This window comes from Filicampus tigris, chromosome 22 (assembly GCF_054856515.1).
Source record: "Filicampus tigris isolate MCC_2025a chromosome 22, RoL_Ftig_1.0, whole genome shotgun sequence".
Lineage (NCBI taxonomy): Eukaryota > Metazoa > Chordata > Actinopteri > Syngnathiformes > Syngnathidae > Filicampus > Filicampus tigris.
The window spans coordinates 9881491-9899853 of NC_141238.1; the positions used below are offsets into that span (position 1 = coordinate 9881491).

At 40.3% G+C, this 18363-nt stretch overlaps 1 protein-coding gene and 1 pseudogene across 1 annotated transcript; one reads left to right on the forward strand and one right to left on the reverse strand.

The window, feature by feature from the left end:
• Nucleotides 1-18363, forward strand: part of LOC147126947 (uncharacterized) — a 155860-nt pseudogene that overhangs the window by 51085 nt on the left and 86412 nt on the right.
• LOC147126953 (uncharacterized) lies at nt 4290-11741 on the reverse strand. Its single transcript, XM_086023066.1, has 3 exons — nt 11651-11741; nt 5171-5929; nt 4290-5110 (listed from the first exon to the last, which is right to left on the reverse strand). Exons 1-3 carry the CDS (start codon nt 11739-11741, stop codon nt 4290-4292), a joined length of 1671 nt encoding a protein of 556 aa, XP_085879192.1.

An 18363-nucleotide genomic window follows, 5' to 3' on the forward strand; every position in this document is an offset into this window, starting at 1 on the left:
GCCGGGACCAGGATCGAACGCATGACCTCTGCACTGTGAGGCGGACGAGCTAACTAGTCGGCCACCGTGCCGCCCTGGTCTGTTACCCTTTCCTTTATTTCAATCTTATGCTCCGGGATATATACTACTGCCCCTGTGTGTGCAGTCTCTAGGTCTTTTGATCCATCAGTGAATAGCAGCGTCGCCTTTCCATAATTTTGTTCAGTATAGTTCTGTACCACTGCTCCCACATCCTTCTCCCCTGGAGTCTCCTTAATTCTATTCTGTACATTGAAATCCATGGATGGTTTTTGATACAGCCATGGGGGGGTATTTTGATACTGGAGCACTTGATGTGTATTGCATTCTGCATAGCCCTATACTCTCTACCTTTGTGTTACCTACCCATCCAAGGCTCCTGAAGTTTGTCTGACTGTGCTCATAACTTTCTTCTAAGATTTCCTTAACTTGTTGGCTTTACACATGAAGCCAGGTGGCCCAGGACAACAGGGTGGGATGGAGACGAGCCGCTGGGTCTGAACACCATAACTTCTGTTTTCTTTTCGTTGAAATTTAGCAAATTCAGTGACATCCAGTCTTTGATGTCCTCTAGGCAGGAAAAAAGTGGTCTTAATAACACTCAAAGTCCCAAGTTCTGCTCCATGTCCCCTGCTCTTCCAGAACTTGCAAATTCCACTCTCGGTATTCTGTCTCCATTGAAATGCTAATTGTGCATGCTCAGCCGTGGGGGTGTTTGACAACAGCTCTCCACAATCATCCTGTTTTGTCTTTTGAGTCAAGAAACATTTTAAATATGCCATAAAAACTAATTCATTATAAAATTCTTTACGAATTCCATTCAAGGTGCTCATTGCCTCCATTGTTTTTCAAATTGCACATTTGCTAACAAATCATACACGCCCAGCCCTGCACCCAGAAGTAGTTTAGTCAGCAGTTCTCCAGAAATCATCCTGTTTTGTCTTTTGATTCAAGAAACATTTTTATTTATTTATTTATTTGCCATGAAAATTATTTTTATAATGGTCAGTCATTTTACGGAGGGCAAACTTGTGAATACAAGTTTGTGTGTCTTTATTTTGAAAATTATCCCCTTTTGTCTTTTGATTCAAGAAACATTTTTATTTGCCATGAAAATTATTTTTATAATGGCCATTTTACGGAGGGCAAACTTGTATTCAGTGTCTTTATTTTGAAAACCATCCCCTTTTGTCTTTTGATTCAAGAAACATTTTCAATTTTCCATAATACACACCAACAATGAAATTTTACTCTGCAAATCTCAAAATCGTGTGCCATGGTGACTTCTGTGTGAAGTCTGACTGTGCAGATTTTGCAGAACAGCTGTGTTTGTGTCAGTGGGTAAGTAAGTACCCACTTATTGATGGGTACTTAACAATACAATGGAAAGTAATTAGGGGTGTGACACATATTGGGTTTTCTCCGGGTACTCCGGTTTCCTCCCACATTCCAAAAACATGCATGGTAAGTTGATTGGACTCTCTAAATTGCCCCTAGGTGTGATTGTGAGTGCGGATGTTTGTCTTTGTGTGCCCTGCGATTGTCTGGCAACCAATTCAGGGTGTTCCCCGCCTACTGCCCGAAGACAGCTGGGATAGGCTCCAGCACGCCCCGCGACCCTTGTGAAGAAAAGTGGTATCGATAATGGATGGATGGACACATACTTGGTTTCTGAGCGGGGAAACAGAGTGGAGACTAAAGTCTCCTCTTTGGGACTTTTAATGGGGAAAGCCTCTTTTTTTTCTTAGCGGGATATAGATTTGACAGTCGTCCGCGTAGCAGTGGAATGAAATACCGTGTTTTCTAAAGATGGAACTCAGGGGCAGCAAATACAATGAGAACAGCAATGGCCCCAGAATAGAACCCTGTGGAACACCATATGATAGAGGGGCAGAGCGGGACTCAGAGGAACCTAGGCTAACAGAAAAAGTCCTGCCAGCTAAATAGGATCTAAACCACTCTAAAGCACATCCACTAATGCCCACTTGGTGTTGCAAGCGAGTCAAAAGAATACTGTGGTCTACCGTATCGAAAGCTGCAATCAAATCCAACAAAACGAGACATACGTGGTCTCCAGTGTCATTTGCCAGGAGGATGTCATTGAAAACACGTAGCAGGGATGACTCTGTTATGCATCTTCTTGAAGTCTGACTGGAAAACTTCCATGACATTGTGTTTATCCAAGTAAGATCTTAGCTGTTAGTGCACCATTTTTTCCAGAATTTTAGACATGAAAGGCAGCTTTGAAATGGGTCTAAAATTTGAGAGCACAGCTTGATCAAGGCCAGTTTTTTTCAGCAGGGGTTGCACTACAGCATGCTTAAAATGTTGGGGGACCGGAAGACAGGCTGCTGTTGATAATAGCCAAAACCGATTTACCAATTGTCAGGACAATCTCCTTGAAGAAGTGTGGAGGAATGGAGTCATAAGGGGAGCCCGATGGTTTCATTTGGCAAACAACTTCCTCCAAAAATGTCAAAGAAACTGGCTCAAAGGAATCAAACACTGCTGAACAAGGAACTTGGAGGAAAGTGGCGTTCGAAACAAGAGCCCTAGCTGTAGCAACCTTGTCAATGAAAAATTGCATGAATCTGTCACACATTTCAGAGGACGAGTCAGTGCAAGTCGGTTGACGGGGCTTGAGTGGAGTCAATTGTTTTAAATAGAGCACATGGATTTTGGCGATTTGCCTGAATCAGACATGACAAATGGTCTCTCTTGGACTCCTTCACCTTTCTCTGGTAACGATGCCAGCAGTCCTTTAAGATTTGGTAGGACTTATTTAAGAATGCCTTTATTGATCCCACTGTGGGGACATTTTCATTCCCCCTCTACACCCCCTCTACACCTCGGACTTCAACTACAACACCCCTACCTGTCACCTGCAGAAGTTCTCTGACGACTCTGCGATTGTCGGCCTCATCACAGGCGGAGATGATCGGGAGTACAGAGAACTTACTCAGGGTTTTGTGGACTGGTGCCAGCAGAACCGCCTCCTGATCAATGCGGGGAAATCCAAAGAAATGGTGGTGGATTTCGGTAGGCGCCAGCACTCTTCACCTGCACCAGTGAATATCCGGGGAACAGATGTTGAGAGAGTCTCAACTTACAAGTACCTGGGTGTTCATCTGAACAATAAACTGGACTGGTGCGACAACACAGACGCCCTCTATAGGAAGAGTCAGAGCAGACTCTTCCTACTCAGGAGACTGAGGTCTTTTGGGGTTCAGGGGACACTCCTCAGGAACTTTTATGACTCGGTGGTTGCATCGGTCATCTTCCAGGGAGTGGTCACCTGTGCAGGCGGCGTCTCGACCCGGGACAAGAAGCGGCTGGACAAACTGGTCAGGAGGGCCGGCTCTGTCCTGGGCTGCTCCCTGGACTCTGTGGACAGGAGGATGTTGGCCAAGCTGTCATCAATGCTGGACAACCCGGACCACCCCCTCCAGGGCACCCTAACAGCACTCCACAGCTGTTACACCCTCGCTGTGCAAAGGAGAGATTCCGCCGTTCCTTCTTGCCTGCTGTTGTCAGGCTCTTTAACAAGAACATTGTGTAGTCTCTAAAAAACTGGCGGACATTAGTGCAATTGTGCAGTCCTGCACCTGAGCTCATATCGTGTAATACCCAATATTCCCCACTACTGTAATACCGTGCAATACTCAACATTCACCACTACTGTTAGTCTAGTTTTATTTTTATCCAATGCTGTCCCTTACATTTCACTACAGCACTGCAGCACTGTCACTTCCTTAGAGTATTTTTTCCTCTGTACTATGTACAGGCTGAAATGAGTGTTCCTCATATTTTTTATGTAGATGTAGGTTGGTGTGTATATACATGTATATATACACATGTTACTGCGTATATCTACATAGGTTTTGATCCTAAATGTTTGCCGTCAATGTTATACATTAATGGCCACATTGTGCCGCCGTCTTTGGCCTGCTTTTAACCAACGGCAGTCTTCGTCCAGAGATAATCATTACTGTTAAAAATGTGATGCTTGTATATTCTCACTCGGCTTTAGCAAAACAACGAGGAATGACTTGGAAAAAGTGAGCAACACGCATGGTGAATGCTGCCAAGTCTCTGCATAAAGCAGATGGAAATTCTGAAAGACGCAACTTCCGGTATGACATTTTCAAAATAGAGACATCGTATTTCGAAATACAGATGGCTGTCATTACAAATGTCATGCGCTCTAACAATACCACCTTTACAATCGACTGGTAGATCACGATCGACGTATTGAGCACCTGCTTTAGCTGTTAAACATTGACATTTTCATCTAAGACTTGATTATTGCGGTTGTCACAAACACACTTGTGTCTCTTGACAGAAACCTTGCATGAGAATCGTTGGCCACAAACTGAGCAGACAAAAGGTTTCACACCAGTGTGTGTTCTGGTGTGACCTATTAAGTGTCCCTTCTGAGAGAATCTTAGGCCACAAACTGAGCATGGAAAAGGTTTCTCACCAGTGTGGGTTCTTTTGTGTCTTTTTAAGCCTATCTTATGAGAGAACATTTGTCCACAATGTGAACAGGCAAAAGGTTTCTCACCAGTGTGGGTTCTGGTGTGACCTATTAAGCTTTCCTTCCGAGAGAATCTTTGGCCACAAACTGAACAGGCAAAAGGTCTCTCACCAGTGTGTGTTCTGGTGTGAACTATTAAGTGTCCCTTCCGAGAGAATCTTTGGCCACAAACTGAGCAGGCAAAAGGTTTCTCACCAGTGTGGGTTATTGTGTGTGTTTTTAAGCTTAACTTATGAGAGAACATTTGTCCACAAAGGGAACATGCAAAAGGTTTCTCACCAGTGTGTGTTCTGGTGTGAACTATTAAGTGTCCCTTCTGAGAGAATCTTAGGCCACAAACTGAGCAGGCAAAAGGTTTCTCACCAGTGTGTGTTCTTGTGTGTATTTTTAAGCTTAACTTATGAGAGAACATTTGTCCACAATGTGAACAGGCAAAAGGTTTCTCACCAGTGTGCGTTCTGGTGTGACGGACTAAGATTTCCTTCCGAGAGAATCTTTGGCCACAATCTGAACAGGTAAAAAGTTTCTCACCAGTGTGGCTTCTGATATGACTTACTAAGTTGTGCTTATTAGAGAATATTTTGCCACAAATTGAACAGGCAAAGGTTTTCTCACCAGTGTGTGTTTTTGTGTGACTTATTAAGCTTCCCTTCTGAGAAAATGTTTGGCCACAAACTGAGCATGCAAAAGGTTCCTCACCTGTGTGTGTTCTTGTGTGTATTTTTAAGCTTAACTTATGAGAGAACATTTGTCCACAATGTGAACAGGCAAAAGGTTCCTCACCAGTGTGTGTTCTGGTGCAACGTCTTAAGCTTCCCTTCTGAGAGAATATTTTGCTACAAACTGAGCAGGAAAACGGTTTCTCTTCAGAGTGTATTCTCATGTGTTGTAAACGTCTCTTGAAAGCGCACGTTTTGCCACACTTAGAACATTTCCAGCATCTGTTGTCATTGTTACATGTCATATCACCTTCACATTCTTCATCATCCTCACCATCAGATGACATCTCATCATTATCAGATAGTGGAGGTCGGAGGTCGTCTCCTTGTGATACTCCCCAGTGGTCCCCATCACCGTCTGTTGTCACGTGTTGACATGAGCTGCTGCTTGGAGGCTCCGCCCCTCTGCTCACCTCACTTTGACCTTCATCTTTACTCTTCAAAGATACATGAGTCAATGGCAACTTGCAGATATCCTGGTCCTCCTCATCTTTGATGTAGGGGGGCTCTTCTCCCTCCTCTTTCTTGCAAGGGAGCTCTGGTACCTCCTCTTTTATTACGGAAGGAGACTGCTGCTGCTCTCCCTCTTTAAATTGGGGGAAATCTTCATCCTTCTCTTCCTCTTTAATATGAGTATAAACATATTCACTTATGTCTGCAAGACACAAAGACAAATGCACAAGGCATTATAGTTCATATTTATACTGTATTTTCCGGACTATAAGTCGCTACGGAGTAAAAGCCATAAAATGCATAAGAGGGAAAAAACATATAAGTCGCAGTGGAGTATAAGTCGCATTTTGGGAGGAAATTGTGCGCTTAGTACACATCATTTTCACCGAGCTACAATGGTAACATTTAGCTAACATTCACACATGTAGCATACAAGAAAGTTACTGTAAGATAACTTTATACCCACCAAAGCGATTGTATCGATTAAATAAGTCTTTTATTTATCCCCGACCATGTAGAATGTTTCCAAGTCTCCAAAAGTAGTTATGTATTTGGTCGTAATTATGTCTTCATCTCCTCTGTGCTCTGCTTCTTACGTGTGTGGCTGCATGATGCAATACCCCAGCCAGAGGCAGGCAACTGCCTGATTGTGGTTCATTCTTATTCAATCATCGCCTGTCAGTAACTTAGACAATTGTGTGTAATGAGCATGCAACATTTATATAGGAGCTGAATTGTGGATGATTGTACTGTGTTGTTGACTGAACATACTAATCGCTATTGCTAATGCTAATCACGGTTGCTAATCGTTAGCATGTCTGCTTGTTTGTGGTTCATTCTTGTTCAATCATCGTCTGAAACTAACTTAGAGAATTATGTGTAATGACATGTATACGAGCTGAATTATAGAAGGTGAATTATAAAAGAAACACACATACAATCTACAATGTAGGGCTGAACGATTTTAGAAAATAATTGTATTGCGATTTTGATTAAATTTTTTCGATTTTCTTGAAATCAAGCTTCAGTGCAATGGTCACAGTAACATTTACAAACATGACAAAATGCCATTATAGCATCAAAAACATGAACAGCTATTACTCTAATAATGCAAGGACACTAAAGAGGTTTTGTGAGGGAGGCTGTCCTTTTTCAAACTTTTAAAAATGGTTCAAGTATTACTGTACTATTCAAGTGTAAATATGCATTCATGTGCAATTCTGTCTATAAAAATCAAATTTTAACCCCAAAATGTTTTACATTTTGTACTAATGTACACGTTCTTTGTACATAAGTAATATTTTTCCCCATATCTTTGCTAGAGACTTAACTGCTTCAAACAGAGACTGAGGGCTTAGTGGTATGGCTTGAAATACATATCACGGTATTATTTGAATCTTTTGGTCCTGACAGTAATGGTGAGTGTAAAAATCACAATGAGAATATTTGCGATTGGGTTATAGAAGCTGTTGGCGAGTTCCAGTCGGGTATTCCTGGCAACGCCTTATCTGCAAAGTTCTCTGGCCCATATGAAATAAAACAAAAACTCAGTAATACAGACTATACAGTGACCACTCCTGACAGAAAGCGTAAAACACGTGTCTGCCATGTTAACATGTTAAACTTTACCATCCACATGTACCTGAACCCAAATCTGATTCAGCTGAAAGTGGACCACCCTCAAATCCCGGCGCATCTGCATTGGTTGTGGCAGATAAAACTACAACTGACTATGGCTTAATGTTCGCAGGGCACAAAGTGTCCGTTTACCAAACTCAGAAATGTTGAAAACATTACCTTCTCTCCTTACCCATTTGTCCCAGGGACAACAGGAAAACATTACTGAGTTAATCAATGAATTCGTCTGTCTTTTTGGTGATGTACCAAGCCGCATCTCAATTCTAACACATGATATTGATGTAAATGATGCAAAGCCTATTCGTCAGCACCCATACCGTGTAAATCCTACAAAACACGCTCTAATGAAACAGGAAGCTGAGTATTTGTTGAAAAATTGTTTTGCCACACATAGCTCTAGCGCATAGCTCACCTTGTTTAATCGAGGGAAAACCCGACGGTTCTCCTCGTTTTATCACTGACTACCGTAAAGTAAACTCCGTTACGGTCCCCGATTCATACCCTATGCCTCGTATGGAGGACTGTATTGATAACCTCGGATGTGGTAAGTTTGTTACAAAGCTCGATTTACTGAAAGGTTACTGGCAAGTGCCATTAACGGAGCGCGCCTCTGAAATATCTGTATTCTGACTACTTTTTACAATACTCTGTTATGGCGTTTGGAATGTGCAACGCTCCTGCCACCTTTTAGCGGCTAGTGAACCTTGTTTTACACGGTCTTCCCAACTGTAGTGCATATTTGGATGATCTGATTGTACATTCAACTACTTGGCAAGACCATCTTAACATACTCCAACAAGTTTTCTCACGATTGGCCAATGCCTCCCTCATTCTTAACCTTGCGGAGTGCGACTTCGGAAAAGCCACTGTTACCTATTTGGGGTGTGTGGGAAGATGATGGAAAAACACTGGCTGATTAACTCATCAAACCACTGAGAAAAACAACCTCACACCATGCCTGGTTAGCTGAAGAGACAACGCCTAAACCATGTTTTTCTCAGAAAAAAAACTTTAGCATATGCGCAGTTAATGTCAGAGACTCCCAAAATCCAGACACTATAAAAAGGGAACTCAGCAAGGCTCCACGCCCTTTCTCTTCCCTCCTGCCGCAGTTACAAGAAGATGCTTCGAAGAGATAATTTAGCATTTTTCTTGGGACACTTTTCTAACTCGCAAGCAAGAAGGATTATTTCTCCTCTTTTTTGGACATAACCAAATTACTGCTTCAATAAGGTAACTGAATAGAGTTCATTTTATAACGCACGCTTAGGAAATTGGCCAGTCGAGCTTTTGTGTTTCTTACTTCCCAATAGTTCCTTATTTCAATCAGGTTTGGGGCGATTAAGATTTGATCACTCTTGAGAGGTCACTTAAATTAAGACTACTATTTAATCATTTTTATTCCCTTTGCCTATTATCACAAATTTTCTTGCTTATTGACTTTATCCTGCCCTTAAGGAATTGATGGTCGATAAAGAATTATTGTTGATTACTTACATTATTAAATTACATTTTATGAATTTATTTTAACACTATTAATGTCATTCTACTGATTAATATATATATGTAACTTTTGCTGAACAAACGGCTAAGACCTTAATGATAAAAGGTCTCGTTATCATCCTATGAAATTAATTAAATAGCTTACTCCGGCTAGGTTTAAAACAAATCCATACAGTTTTAACAAAGACTGTTAAACTTCCTAGATCAATAACAAGTGCAACGATTCAAAATGAGTAGGAAGCCGCCGTAAAAGTATAGTAGTCATGTTAGTAATTCTTAACTCTGTTACTCATTAAGAATAATTAAATGACTGAGAATCGGATTGGCTATACAAATCTAAAGGCGGTTAGTAACCTAGGCAAATTCCTCTCAACACCGGCTGGGAAACTTCTCGTCGTGTTAGAGCGAGCAAGGGTTATGGGGAAAAGTAATACCCGTTGAATGGCGTAGCCGGTCAGGATTTTCCCGAGAATACTGCAGGAATCTGACAATATATATATACACGATAGACCGATTATCGGCCAGCCCGATTATCGGGGCCGATATTTTGCATTTTGGCAATTATCGGCATCTACCTTTTTTATCTTTTATTTTAAGGCCGATAACTTAAAAAATGCTTTATTCGTGCTTGCTGCAGCGTGCTTCTCTCTCTGTGTTTGCTGCACGACTGGCACGAATCTGCACAGGCAGATTGGCACGCCTAAAGCACCATCTGATTGGTTCCGTGTGCAGTGGAGTAACAGCCAATCAGCGTAAAGCTGCATGTTTGCTCCCTGCGGGCTCCCTCTCTGTGTCTCCTGGACGAGTCAGGCACATACACGACGGGAGTCGGCGAGTGAGATGGTAATGCAATAGACTTCGCCGTAATTGTAGTAAATGTCTGTCTACTGTAACTCACTTGCAACATTACTATGAGCCCTTCTATGTGATATAAACACAAGGGGCAGTTCTGCTCGCCACAGTAAGCTGCCTTGCGGATCAAGCCAACCACTCCCCCAATGTCACAACAGTTAATTTTCTTTGTGAATGACATGGCTCCTGAGAGAAGTTGCTGATATCGGGAAATGATGATGAAAGTAAGACGTGAGTGAGTGCCAGTGTGTGCATGTCTGTGTGTAAGCCAAGTAATGAAAAGCTAAACTCAAATTTATTTGTAGAGCACTTTAAAACAACCACCGCTCCAAGTGCTGTACATGGTGCAAAAATTGACGGCAAAGTACTGCATGTGAAAGCCCGGTCTTGGAAACATGCTTATTTTTTTGGCTAATAGCTGCGTTGAGGATTCACTTTCACGCTTTTGAATTTTAAAACAAAGATGTTTGAAAGATAAACATTTCAGTTATGGTGGATTTTTTTAGAAAACTATTTAATGTAAGGGGATGTTTGTTAGAAATGCAGCTGAGCCTGGGAGCTCCCTGCACTTTTTTGTGAGACTTAAAAGTAAATCACTAAAGTTGTTTAATAAACATGGGCTTGAAGGCATTTAAACTAAGTCAAGTGTTGGAGTTTTTATTGTTCATAAATTTGACACCATTTTTCTACAAATAAAAATCGGCTTCAAATATCGGTTATCGGCCGCCTTGACTACATATTTTCGGTACAAATGATGAAAAGATGACAAGTAAATGGTATATTCTTTAGAAAAAATAAATAAAAGTGAATTACTATATAACTATTCGGGTGATATTCTAAGAAATTACACTAGAATAAAAACTAACAATACACATGTCTGCTGATAGTGTAGTGGTACACACGCCTGAGTTGTGTGCGGGCAGCGTGGGATCGATTCCCGCTCAGTGACAGTGTCTATGTGTGCCCTGCGACTGGCTGGCGACCAGTTCGGGGTGTAGTCTGCCTTCGCCCATTGACGGCTGGGATAGGCTCCAGCAACTCCCCGCGACCCTGTATAGGATAAGCGGTTTGGAAGATGACATGACATGACACACAATACACAAAAAATAAAGATCTCTTAATTTTGTAAATTATTAAGACATTGAAATCTTGAAACACTCAGCAGCATCAGCCTATGACTATGACATGTAACTATTGAAGTTAAAGACAAGTTGTCATTACAGTACATACATACACTTTGTGATGAAAAAAATACATACAATAACAGTTACAATTATTGCTAACTATATTAAAACTCTTTTTACAATGAAATATAGTAACTTTAAAGTCTATGAAACGTACACTTTTTAGGCATTAAAATCTTTGAATGTGCAACAGTATATTGTAACGAATTGGGTTATCTGTGTTGTGGTCGGATTTGTGTTTTGCTGAGTTGTGATGTTTCCGACGTTCATGAATGCATCGTACGGCTAGTGAGAGGAGCAGCGGAGAACAAAGGCGAGTGCTGTTGTACTTTGTTTTTGGCTAAAAAGAGTGGCTTCCTCGTCTTTGTTTTTGGCTAAAAATGACTGAAAATGACATCACAACTACCCAGCTCGCCTGTTTTCTAAAGAAAATCATTACAAGGGTAGATATCTAAAAATTGTGTTTCTCTACCTTTAGGGTAGATTTGGCTATTTTGTCCTAATTCCAACTCTTTTAGCGCACTCTTTTAATAGAACTTCATTTTTTAAAAAGATACTCAAAATATATTCAACGTTTCTTCCGGAATACTTTATCATCTTTTTACGAACGCACACTGCAGATTGTGTGTAGACATTACAAACGCATTTTGACCGCATGGTTGCAGAAGATGGCGATCAAAGATGGCCGACCCTCTGTGTGTGCGCGACTCTACACAATTGAGGGTTAAACCTTGACGTGAACAAACCTGCTCTGCGTGAGCCAACAGGGGACTTCTTGACAACAGCGTTGTTGTCCTCTTTTGCTCCACAAAGTATCCCCTCGTGCTCTGCTGTCATTCTTGTGCACATTTTCACTCAACAATCACAGCACTTGAGGCTCACACTGGATTTCTGCTGAGCGATGCGTTGATCCCAAACACGTCTTTTTGTTAGCGGCTAGCAAACTAAGATAAGCTACGCAAAGCCTCAATATTTCTAACTTGTCTTCTTATTGGCAGATTTAATCCCGCAATCTCCAGTTCATAGTTCACATAGTCTGCTAAGGGACATGTTTGCTTGACGCAAGGTGTAAAATGGCTGTAAACATGTCAATTACGCTAAAAAGGGCCTGCAGAGGGAGACAAAACATCATAAATACAAGTCAGCACTAACAAGCCATGACAATTACTTCTATATCATTTCACATGTTATTGTAAACCACATAAAGAAACATAAGATACATCTAAAAGTTATTAAAATGCATGAATAATTTAAACGGTTAAAATCTAATGTTTTGTTAAATAAGTAATTAAAATAGTATGATAAAAAGACAATTTGACTGTTAAGGCCTTGCTAGTCGAGGAAGCTATCTTATTCAAACAGCTAAACATTCACAATCAAACTCCACAGACTCCAGGTGTGCAGCGAAGTTGCCTGTTTATATTGTGAAATTGCACAAAAAAACAGAAAATACTATCAATCTATGCATTACATACACATATATTTTCATAGACATGAACAAGATTAGCCTATGCTAACGATTAGGGATCAGGATTAGCATTAGCAAAAGCGAGTATGTTCAGTCAAGAACCCACAATCATCCACATTTCAGCTCGTATATAAATGTTGCATGCCCAGTGCACACAATTGTCTAAGTTACTTACAGACGATGGTTGAACAAGAATGAACCACAACAGGCAGTTGCCGTGCGTCTGGCTGTGGTGCATCATGCAGCCACACACGTAAGCAGTGGAGCGTGGAGGAGACGAAGAGATAATTACGACCGAATACATAAATACTTTTGGAGACTTGGAAACATTCCACATGGTCGGGGATAAATAAAAGACTTATTTATCGATCTACAACCGTTTCGGTGAGTTTAAAGTTGTCTTACCGTAACTTTCTTGTATGCTCCATGTGTGAATGATGTTAACTAAATGTTACCATCGTAGCTCTGTGGAAATTATGTGTACTAAGCGCACAATTTCCTCCAAAAATGCGACTTATACTCCAGTGCGACTTATGGTTTTTTTTGCTTCATTATTACCGTCTTTTCTGGACTATAAGTCGTACTTTTTTTCATAGTTTGGCCAGGGGGGCGACTTATACTCTGGAGCGACTTATGTGTGAAAATATTAACACATTATATCCGATCCCTTTCTTTTTCAAGGTCAGCAAACAATACACCAAACAACCACAGGAGGGCGTTCTAAGGCTATATAAACCTTTCCTCATATGGTTTCTCTGTGCCTTATCATGCCTTTTTAACACATTTTATCAGGTTGTGCGCTTTGTGTGTGTGTGTGAGTGCTGATGTACTGATGGATATATGTCTTTGGGTTTGTTGGGAGGGAGGGCGCGAACTGATCTTTTTATGTTGTGTTTTGGATGTTTTACAGCACTTTGAGTTGCATTTTTATGTATGAAAAGTGCTATATAAATAAAATGTGATTGATTGATAAACCTGCATTACATATTGACTTTACAACGGGCAGAATAACCTGTAGTGTATATCATTTCACCTGTCATTGTAACCCACATAAAGAAACAAAGATAAATCCTAAAAGCTATTGAAATGCATAAATAATTTTAACGGTTAAAATCTAATATTTTGTTAACTAAGTAATTAAAATAGCATGATAAAAACACAATTTGACTGTCTATCAATCCATCTATACAAAATAGTGTACTGATCCTTTAAAAGGCACCGTGCCTGGAGTGCATGGTCTTGCATCATCAGCCAGATGACACACACACACACACACACACGCACACACCCACACACCCCCACACACACACACACACCCACACACACGCACACACACACACCCCCACACACGCACACGCACATCCCCCCCCCCTCACACACACACATGCACAGAGAGGAGGAGGAGAGAACAGAAAGAAAATTACGACCGAATACAAAAATACTTTTGGAGACTTGGAAACATTCTACATGGCCGGCGATAAATAAAAGGCTTACTTAATGGATCTACAGCCGTTTTGGTGAGTTTAAAGTCTTTCTTGTAATGCTACATGTGTCAATGTTAGCTAAATGTTACCATCGCAGCTTGGTGGAAATGATGTGTACTAAGCGCACAATTTTATTAATTTGATTTATATGGACACATTTATTTGTGTGACGCGACAGAGACAACTTGGATTCTGATAGTGGGTGGCGGGGGCGACTTATACTCCAGTACGAGTTATATGTTTTTTTCTTCTTTATTATGCATTTTATGGCTGGTGCAACTAGTGCTCCGGAGCGACTTATAGTCTGGAAAATACGGTACATTTGATACAAGTTCATGAAGATTCAGTGTGCTCAGATAAAAAATAAGTCGATCTGCACTGCAGCGAAACAACTACGGCAACTCCACTTGAACAAACTGTGCCACACGCAATCGTAGTGCTCTTCCCAGCATCCTCTGCAAGAGGAGCGCCTCTTCCTCTTGTTTATTTTTTAACAGTATTTATATGCTGTCTTTGTCTCTTGTTAGTTTGTTGAATTATCATGGTCGATAGTTCACAATGCTGTGTTCGGCTCAAGCGGACAAAAGTTTTTTTTAACGCAGATATGATGCTTTTATTATAGTAACATGACTACGATATTGTGACAAATTTATTATTGCAATATTGCCATTATCATTACATTTTATATATGTATGATGTGAACTAAATATTAGGTCTAGTTCAGCGTGTTTGTGAATTTGGTAGCTTTGGAAATCTGCATTTTAACAGTTTGTATTTTTTCAAAAAGGAAAGCAAGAAAGAAAGAAAAAAAGGGTTTTTATTATTTAGGAGCTTAATTACCGTGCTGTCATTTGCCTCATTGTTGATCAGGTAATAATGAAATTAGTGCTGTCAAACGATGGAATTTTTCAAACGAATTCATCGCAGATTATTCCATAATTAATCGCGATTAATCATATTTTTCAACGAATAAAATGTTGGAATTAATATGAAACAAATTAAAAGTATATTTTGATTCAAAGACTATTCTAATAGCTTTCTTTGATCCTTGAATATGATTCTTTTCCTGTAAAATACAACTATATATATATATATATATAAAATACACCAAAGACGTACAAGTAATATGATATTTGAATTTGGCTTTGCAAAGTGTGCAAATTATTTTGGATTCCTCCCTGTAAAATACAACTGTTGAATGATACACCAAAGACGTACAAGTAATATGATATTTGAATTTGGCGTTGCAAAGTGTGCAAATTATTTTGGATTCCTCCAATGAGCCAATGTGCAAGTAAAACTACGTAAAAACCCATGTTTGTGACAGTGATTCTCCTCTAAGTTTGGCTGCAAATTGAGCAGAGGGAAGCTGCCACAGGAAGCAAATAAAACTGAGTTAACTGAGTAAATTTTTTTTAATGCGTTGTAAAATTTAAATTAATCTAGATAGTTCATGTTTTAGTTTGGACAGCCCTAGTTTCAATGTATCATGTGGAGGCAGGCAGAAGGAGAGGCTTAAGTAAACACAGTGCCCTTTGTTCAAATGTATCTATTTGTATGGACTCTTGTGCACACTACATACAAGGTGTACTTATTTAGTTTTTTGTGGTTAATTTTGCAATCACACTTCCCGTATTTGGTGTTGTATAGCAGACTGAAAAAAACTTGATTGAATGGTTACTTACTTTTACAGAGTTTTGTATGTTTTTTCAATCTATCCATGAAACCCAGTGATGCTCCTGATTTGAAAAACCTTAAGAGCGTGCCCAAGACAGAGAGAGAAGAGGCGTGGACCACTCTTGGAGCCATGCTGCGAGACAAATCACGCAGAAGATCTCAGACTTCTGAAGATGGGCCACCCAAGAAGAAAATAAACCTTCTTCTACAGCAGGGCTCAGATTCTCAATCTGAGGAGGAGGTACAGCCTGACATAGCCAGCACAGAGCAGAGCCCACCATTGATATGAAGGACCGTCATGAGCGGTGGTGCTCATCTCGTGCAGGGGCCCGTGAGAAGCTGGCCTCACTGGCTCGTAAATATCTAGCCACTCCTGCATCCTCAGTTCCATGGGAAGGACTCTTCTCGGTTGCAGGTCACATTGTGAAGAGGGAGAGGGCCACTTTACTCTCAGAAAATCTGAATAAATTGGTTTGCTCAGCAACTGGCTAGAGGATGAGTAGAGAAGAGGGCCACGTTTAAATGTGTACAATACACAAGCACACACACACTTTGTTTGCACACATTTGAAATAATAGTGTTTCTGTTCCTGTTCTGAGGTCCTCTTGCATTTTTATTTTTGCAGCAAAGAAATAAAATATATAAAAATAAAAAAATAAAATAAAAATAAAATACTGCCTACTACAGAAAGAATGTTAATCTTAATGCCATCGCATTTGGATTTATTGTTATAATTAGGGCTGTCCCAAACGATTATTTTCCTCCCGATTAATCTATCGACTATTTTTACGACTAGTCGATTAGTCTAACAATTCATTTTTTGACTCATCTAGTGATTATTTTTGAGTTGATTATTAATTCACAAAAACCCTTCTGAACTTTTTTAGATTTGTTAAAGTAAAAAAAACATTTGAAATTGAATGATCACTAACATCGCTTTTATGCAAGCATCATGACGTGTGAACATGAATGAGGTATTTGTCTGTCAGTGAAACAATGTGTGAGCGCATGTTAAGCAGCCCAAGTAAAATAATTAATAAGAATAAATAAACATTTTTATAACTCTTAAATAAACACAAAATCCAATGAGAACTACTCTCCACTAGGGGTGTGTAAGAATAATAATGTATTTTATTATTCATGTGTTGGATTCTTGTGGACAAGGCCTGTTAACTTTATTAATTTGTGGGTTTACCTTTAGCTTTTTCCAAATCTACGCCCAAATTGCTTGGTGTGCTTTGCTTCCACATATGTATGATAATGGCTCACCCCCCCCCCCCCCCCACACACACACATAGACAAAACAAGTTCAGAGTGTTCCATCTGCTTTCTCTCCCCTTTCCCTTAGAGCTGGAACACCTTTGTAATCAGGGACTTCGAAGAAAATAAAAAGAGAGGAGGCGCGGGAGCCGGGCAGAGGGTTTTAGGAACTGTAATTGTACACTTCCCTGCGCTCTCCTTGCAGTAAACAGACAATATTGTTGTAGAGTGTCTTCTCTCCTCATTGTGTACATTGTTTACTAATGTCTCACTTGGTGTGAACCTGACATTTAATTGGTCCTTCGAGCCGGATCCCTATATGCCGGAAGGTTTCCAGCTGTCGAGTCAACCTCCAGGTAAAGTCCGTGGCCACGGCTCTAAGACCCTTTGCGGGACTGGTCTTTGGCTCCACTTCTGGGAACTGAAGGCTGACGGGAAGACGGAGTAGTGAAGACATCTCTGGGTGAGTAGGAAACTCACGGCACTCGTGGATGAGTGAATTGCGCGCTGGTAAAAAAAACTTGATAATATCAAGTGGTAAGACAGAGTGAGTTATAAAACTGTAAGACAGAGTTAGTCTATAAAACTGTGAGACAGAGTAAGTCTATAAAACTGTAAGACAGAGTTAGTCTATAAAACTGTGAGACAGTAAGTCTATAAAACTGAGAGACAGAGTTAGTCTATAAAACTGTGAGACAGAGTAAGTCTATAAAACTGAGAGACAGAGTTAGTCTATAAAACTGTGAGACAGAGTAAGTCTTTAAAACTGTGTAAGCCTTGAGAATACTAGTCAATGTCAAGGTAAAAGACAGAGTAAGTCTATAAAACTGTAAGGGCGACGGTGTCCTGCACGTACTTAAACTCCGTCAAAAACGCTGCTAAAAGTGTGACTGTGTAAACTGTGTGAGTGGATATAAACAGGATTGTAAGTGACAACTTTGTGTGGACGCAATAGGCAAGAATCCTCCACCACTTGTGGTGGAAGCTTGAGGATTGCCACACACTATGTTGATTGTCACCCTGTTTTAAGGTAAAAGTCAGTGTAGGACACCCTAAGTGTCATAAAACTGACTCTTCATCAAAAGAATGGGGGAAAACTAACAGTAAAATCGGTGATAAAAGTGATCCGAAACAAAACCTCGCATGCAAAGATTGGACATTTGTGGAGCGTCACTGTCCTTCCAAAATACAACACTTAAACCTTTGGATAACAAAATATGACTTTGCTGGCCAGCTTGAAAAAAGAAAATAACAATAATAATAATAATAAAGGATGGCGAAGGCCTGTGTACACTTGAATTCTGGGTGTGTCTATGTTTGTGCAAATCGGTTGTGAAACCCTGTGTGAAGTGTGTAAGTGAACAGAGTGATGGCGAATTAAAATACCACAAGGTATTTTATTCCATATGATGTAGTAGGATAATGAACAGCAGACTGGTGTGGATGCAGAAGCAAGAATTCTCCACCTGAAAAGGTTGTAGTGAGAATGACCACAACAGGAAATTTGAATTGCTGTCCTATTGATAAAAAATCCAGTTTTTAGAACACCCTAGGTGTTAGCAAGCTGGAC

Excerpts from the sequence above, each read along its gene's own strand:
- LOC147126953 (XM_086023066.1), bottom strand. The coding sequence starts at position 11,741 with ATGACAGCAGAGCACGAGGGGATACTTTGTGGAGCAAAAGAGGACAAC. Across the intron at positions 5,930-11,650 it reads TGTTGGCTCACGCAGAGCAG|ACATAAGTGAATATGTTTAT; the intron begins GTTTGTTCACGT and ends TGTGTCTTGCAG. Across the intron at positions 5,111-5,170 it reads TCACACAAAAACACACACTG|TAAGTCATATCAGAAGCCAC; the intron begins GTGAGAAAACCT and ends AGCACAACTTAG.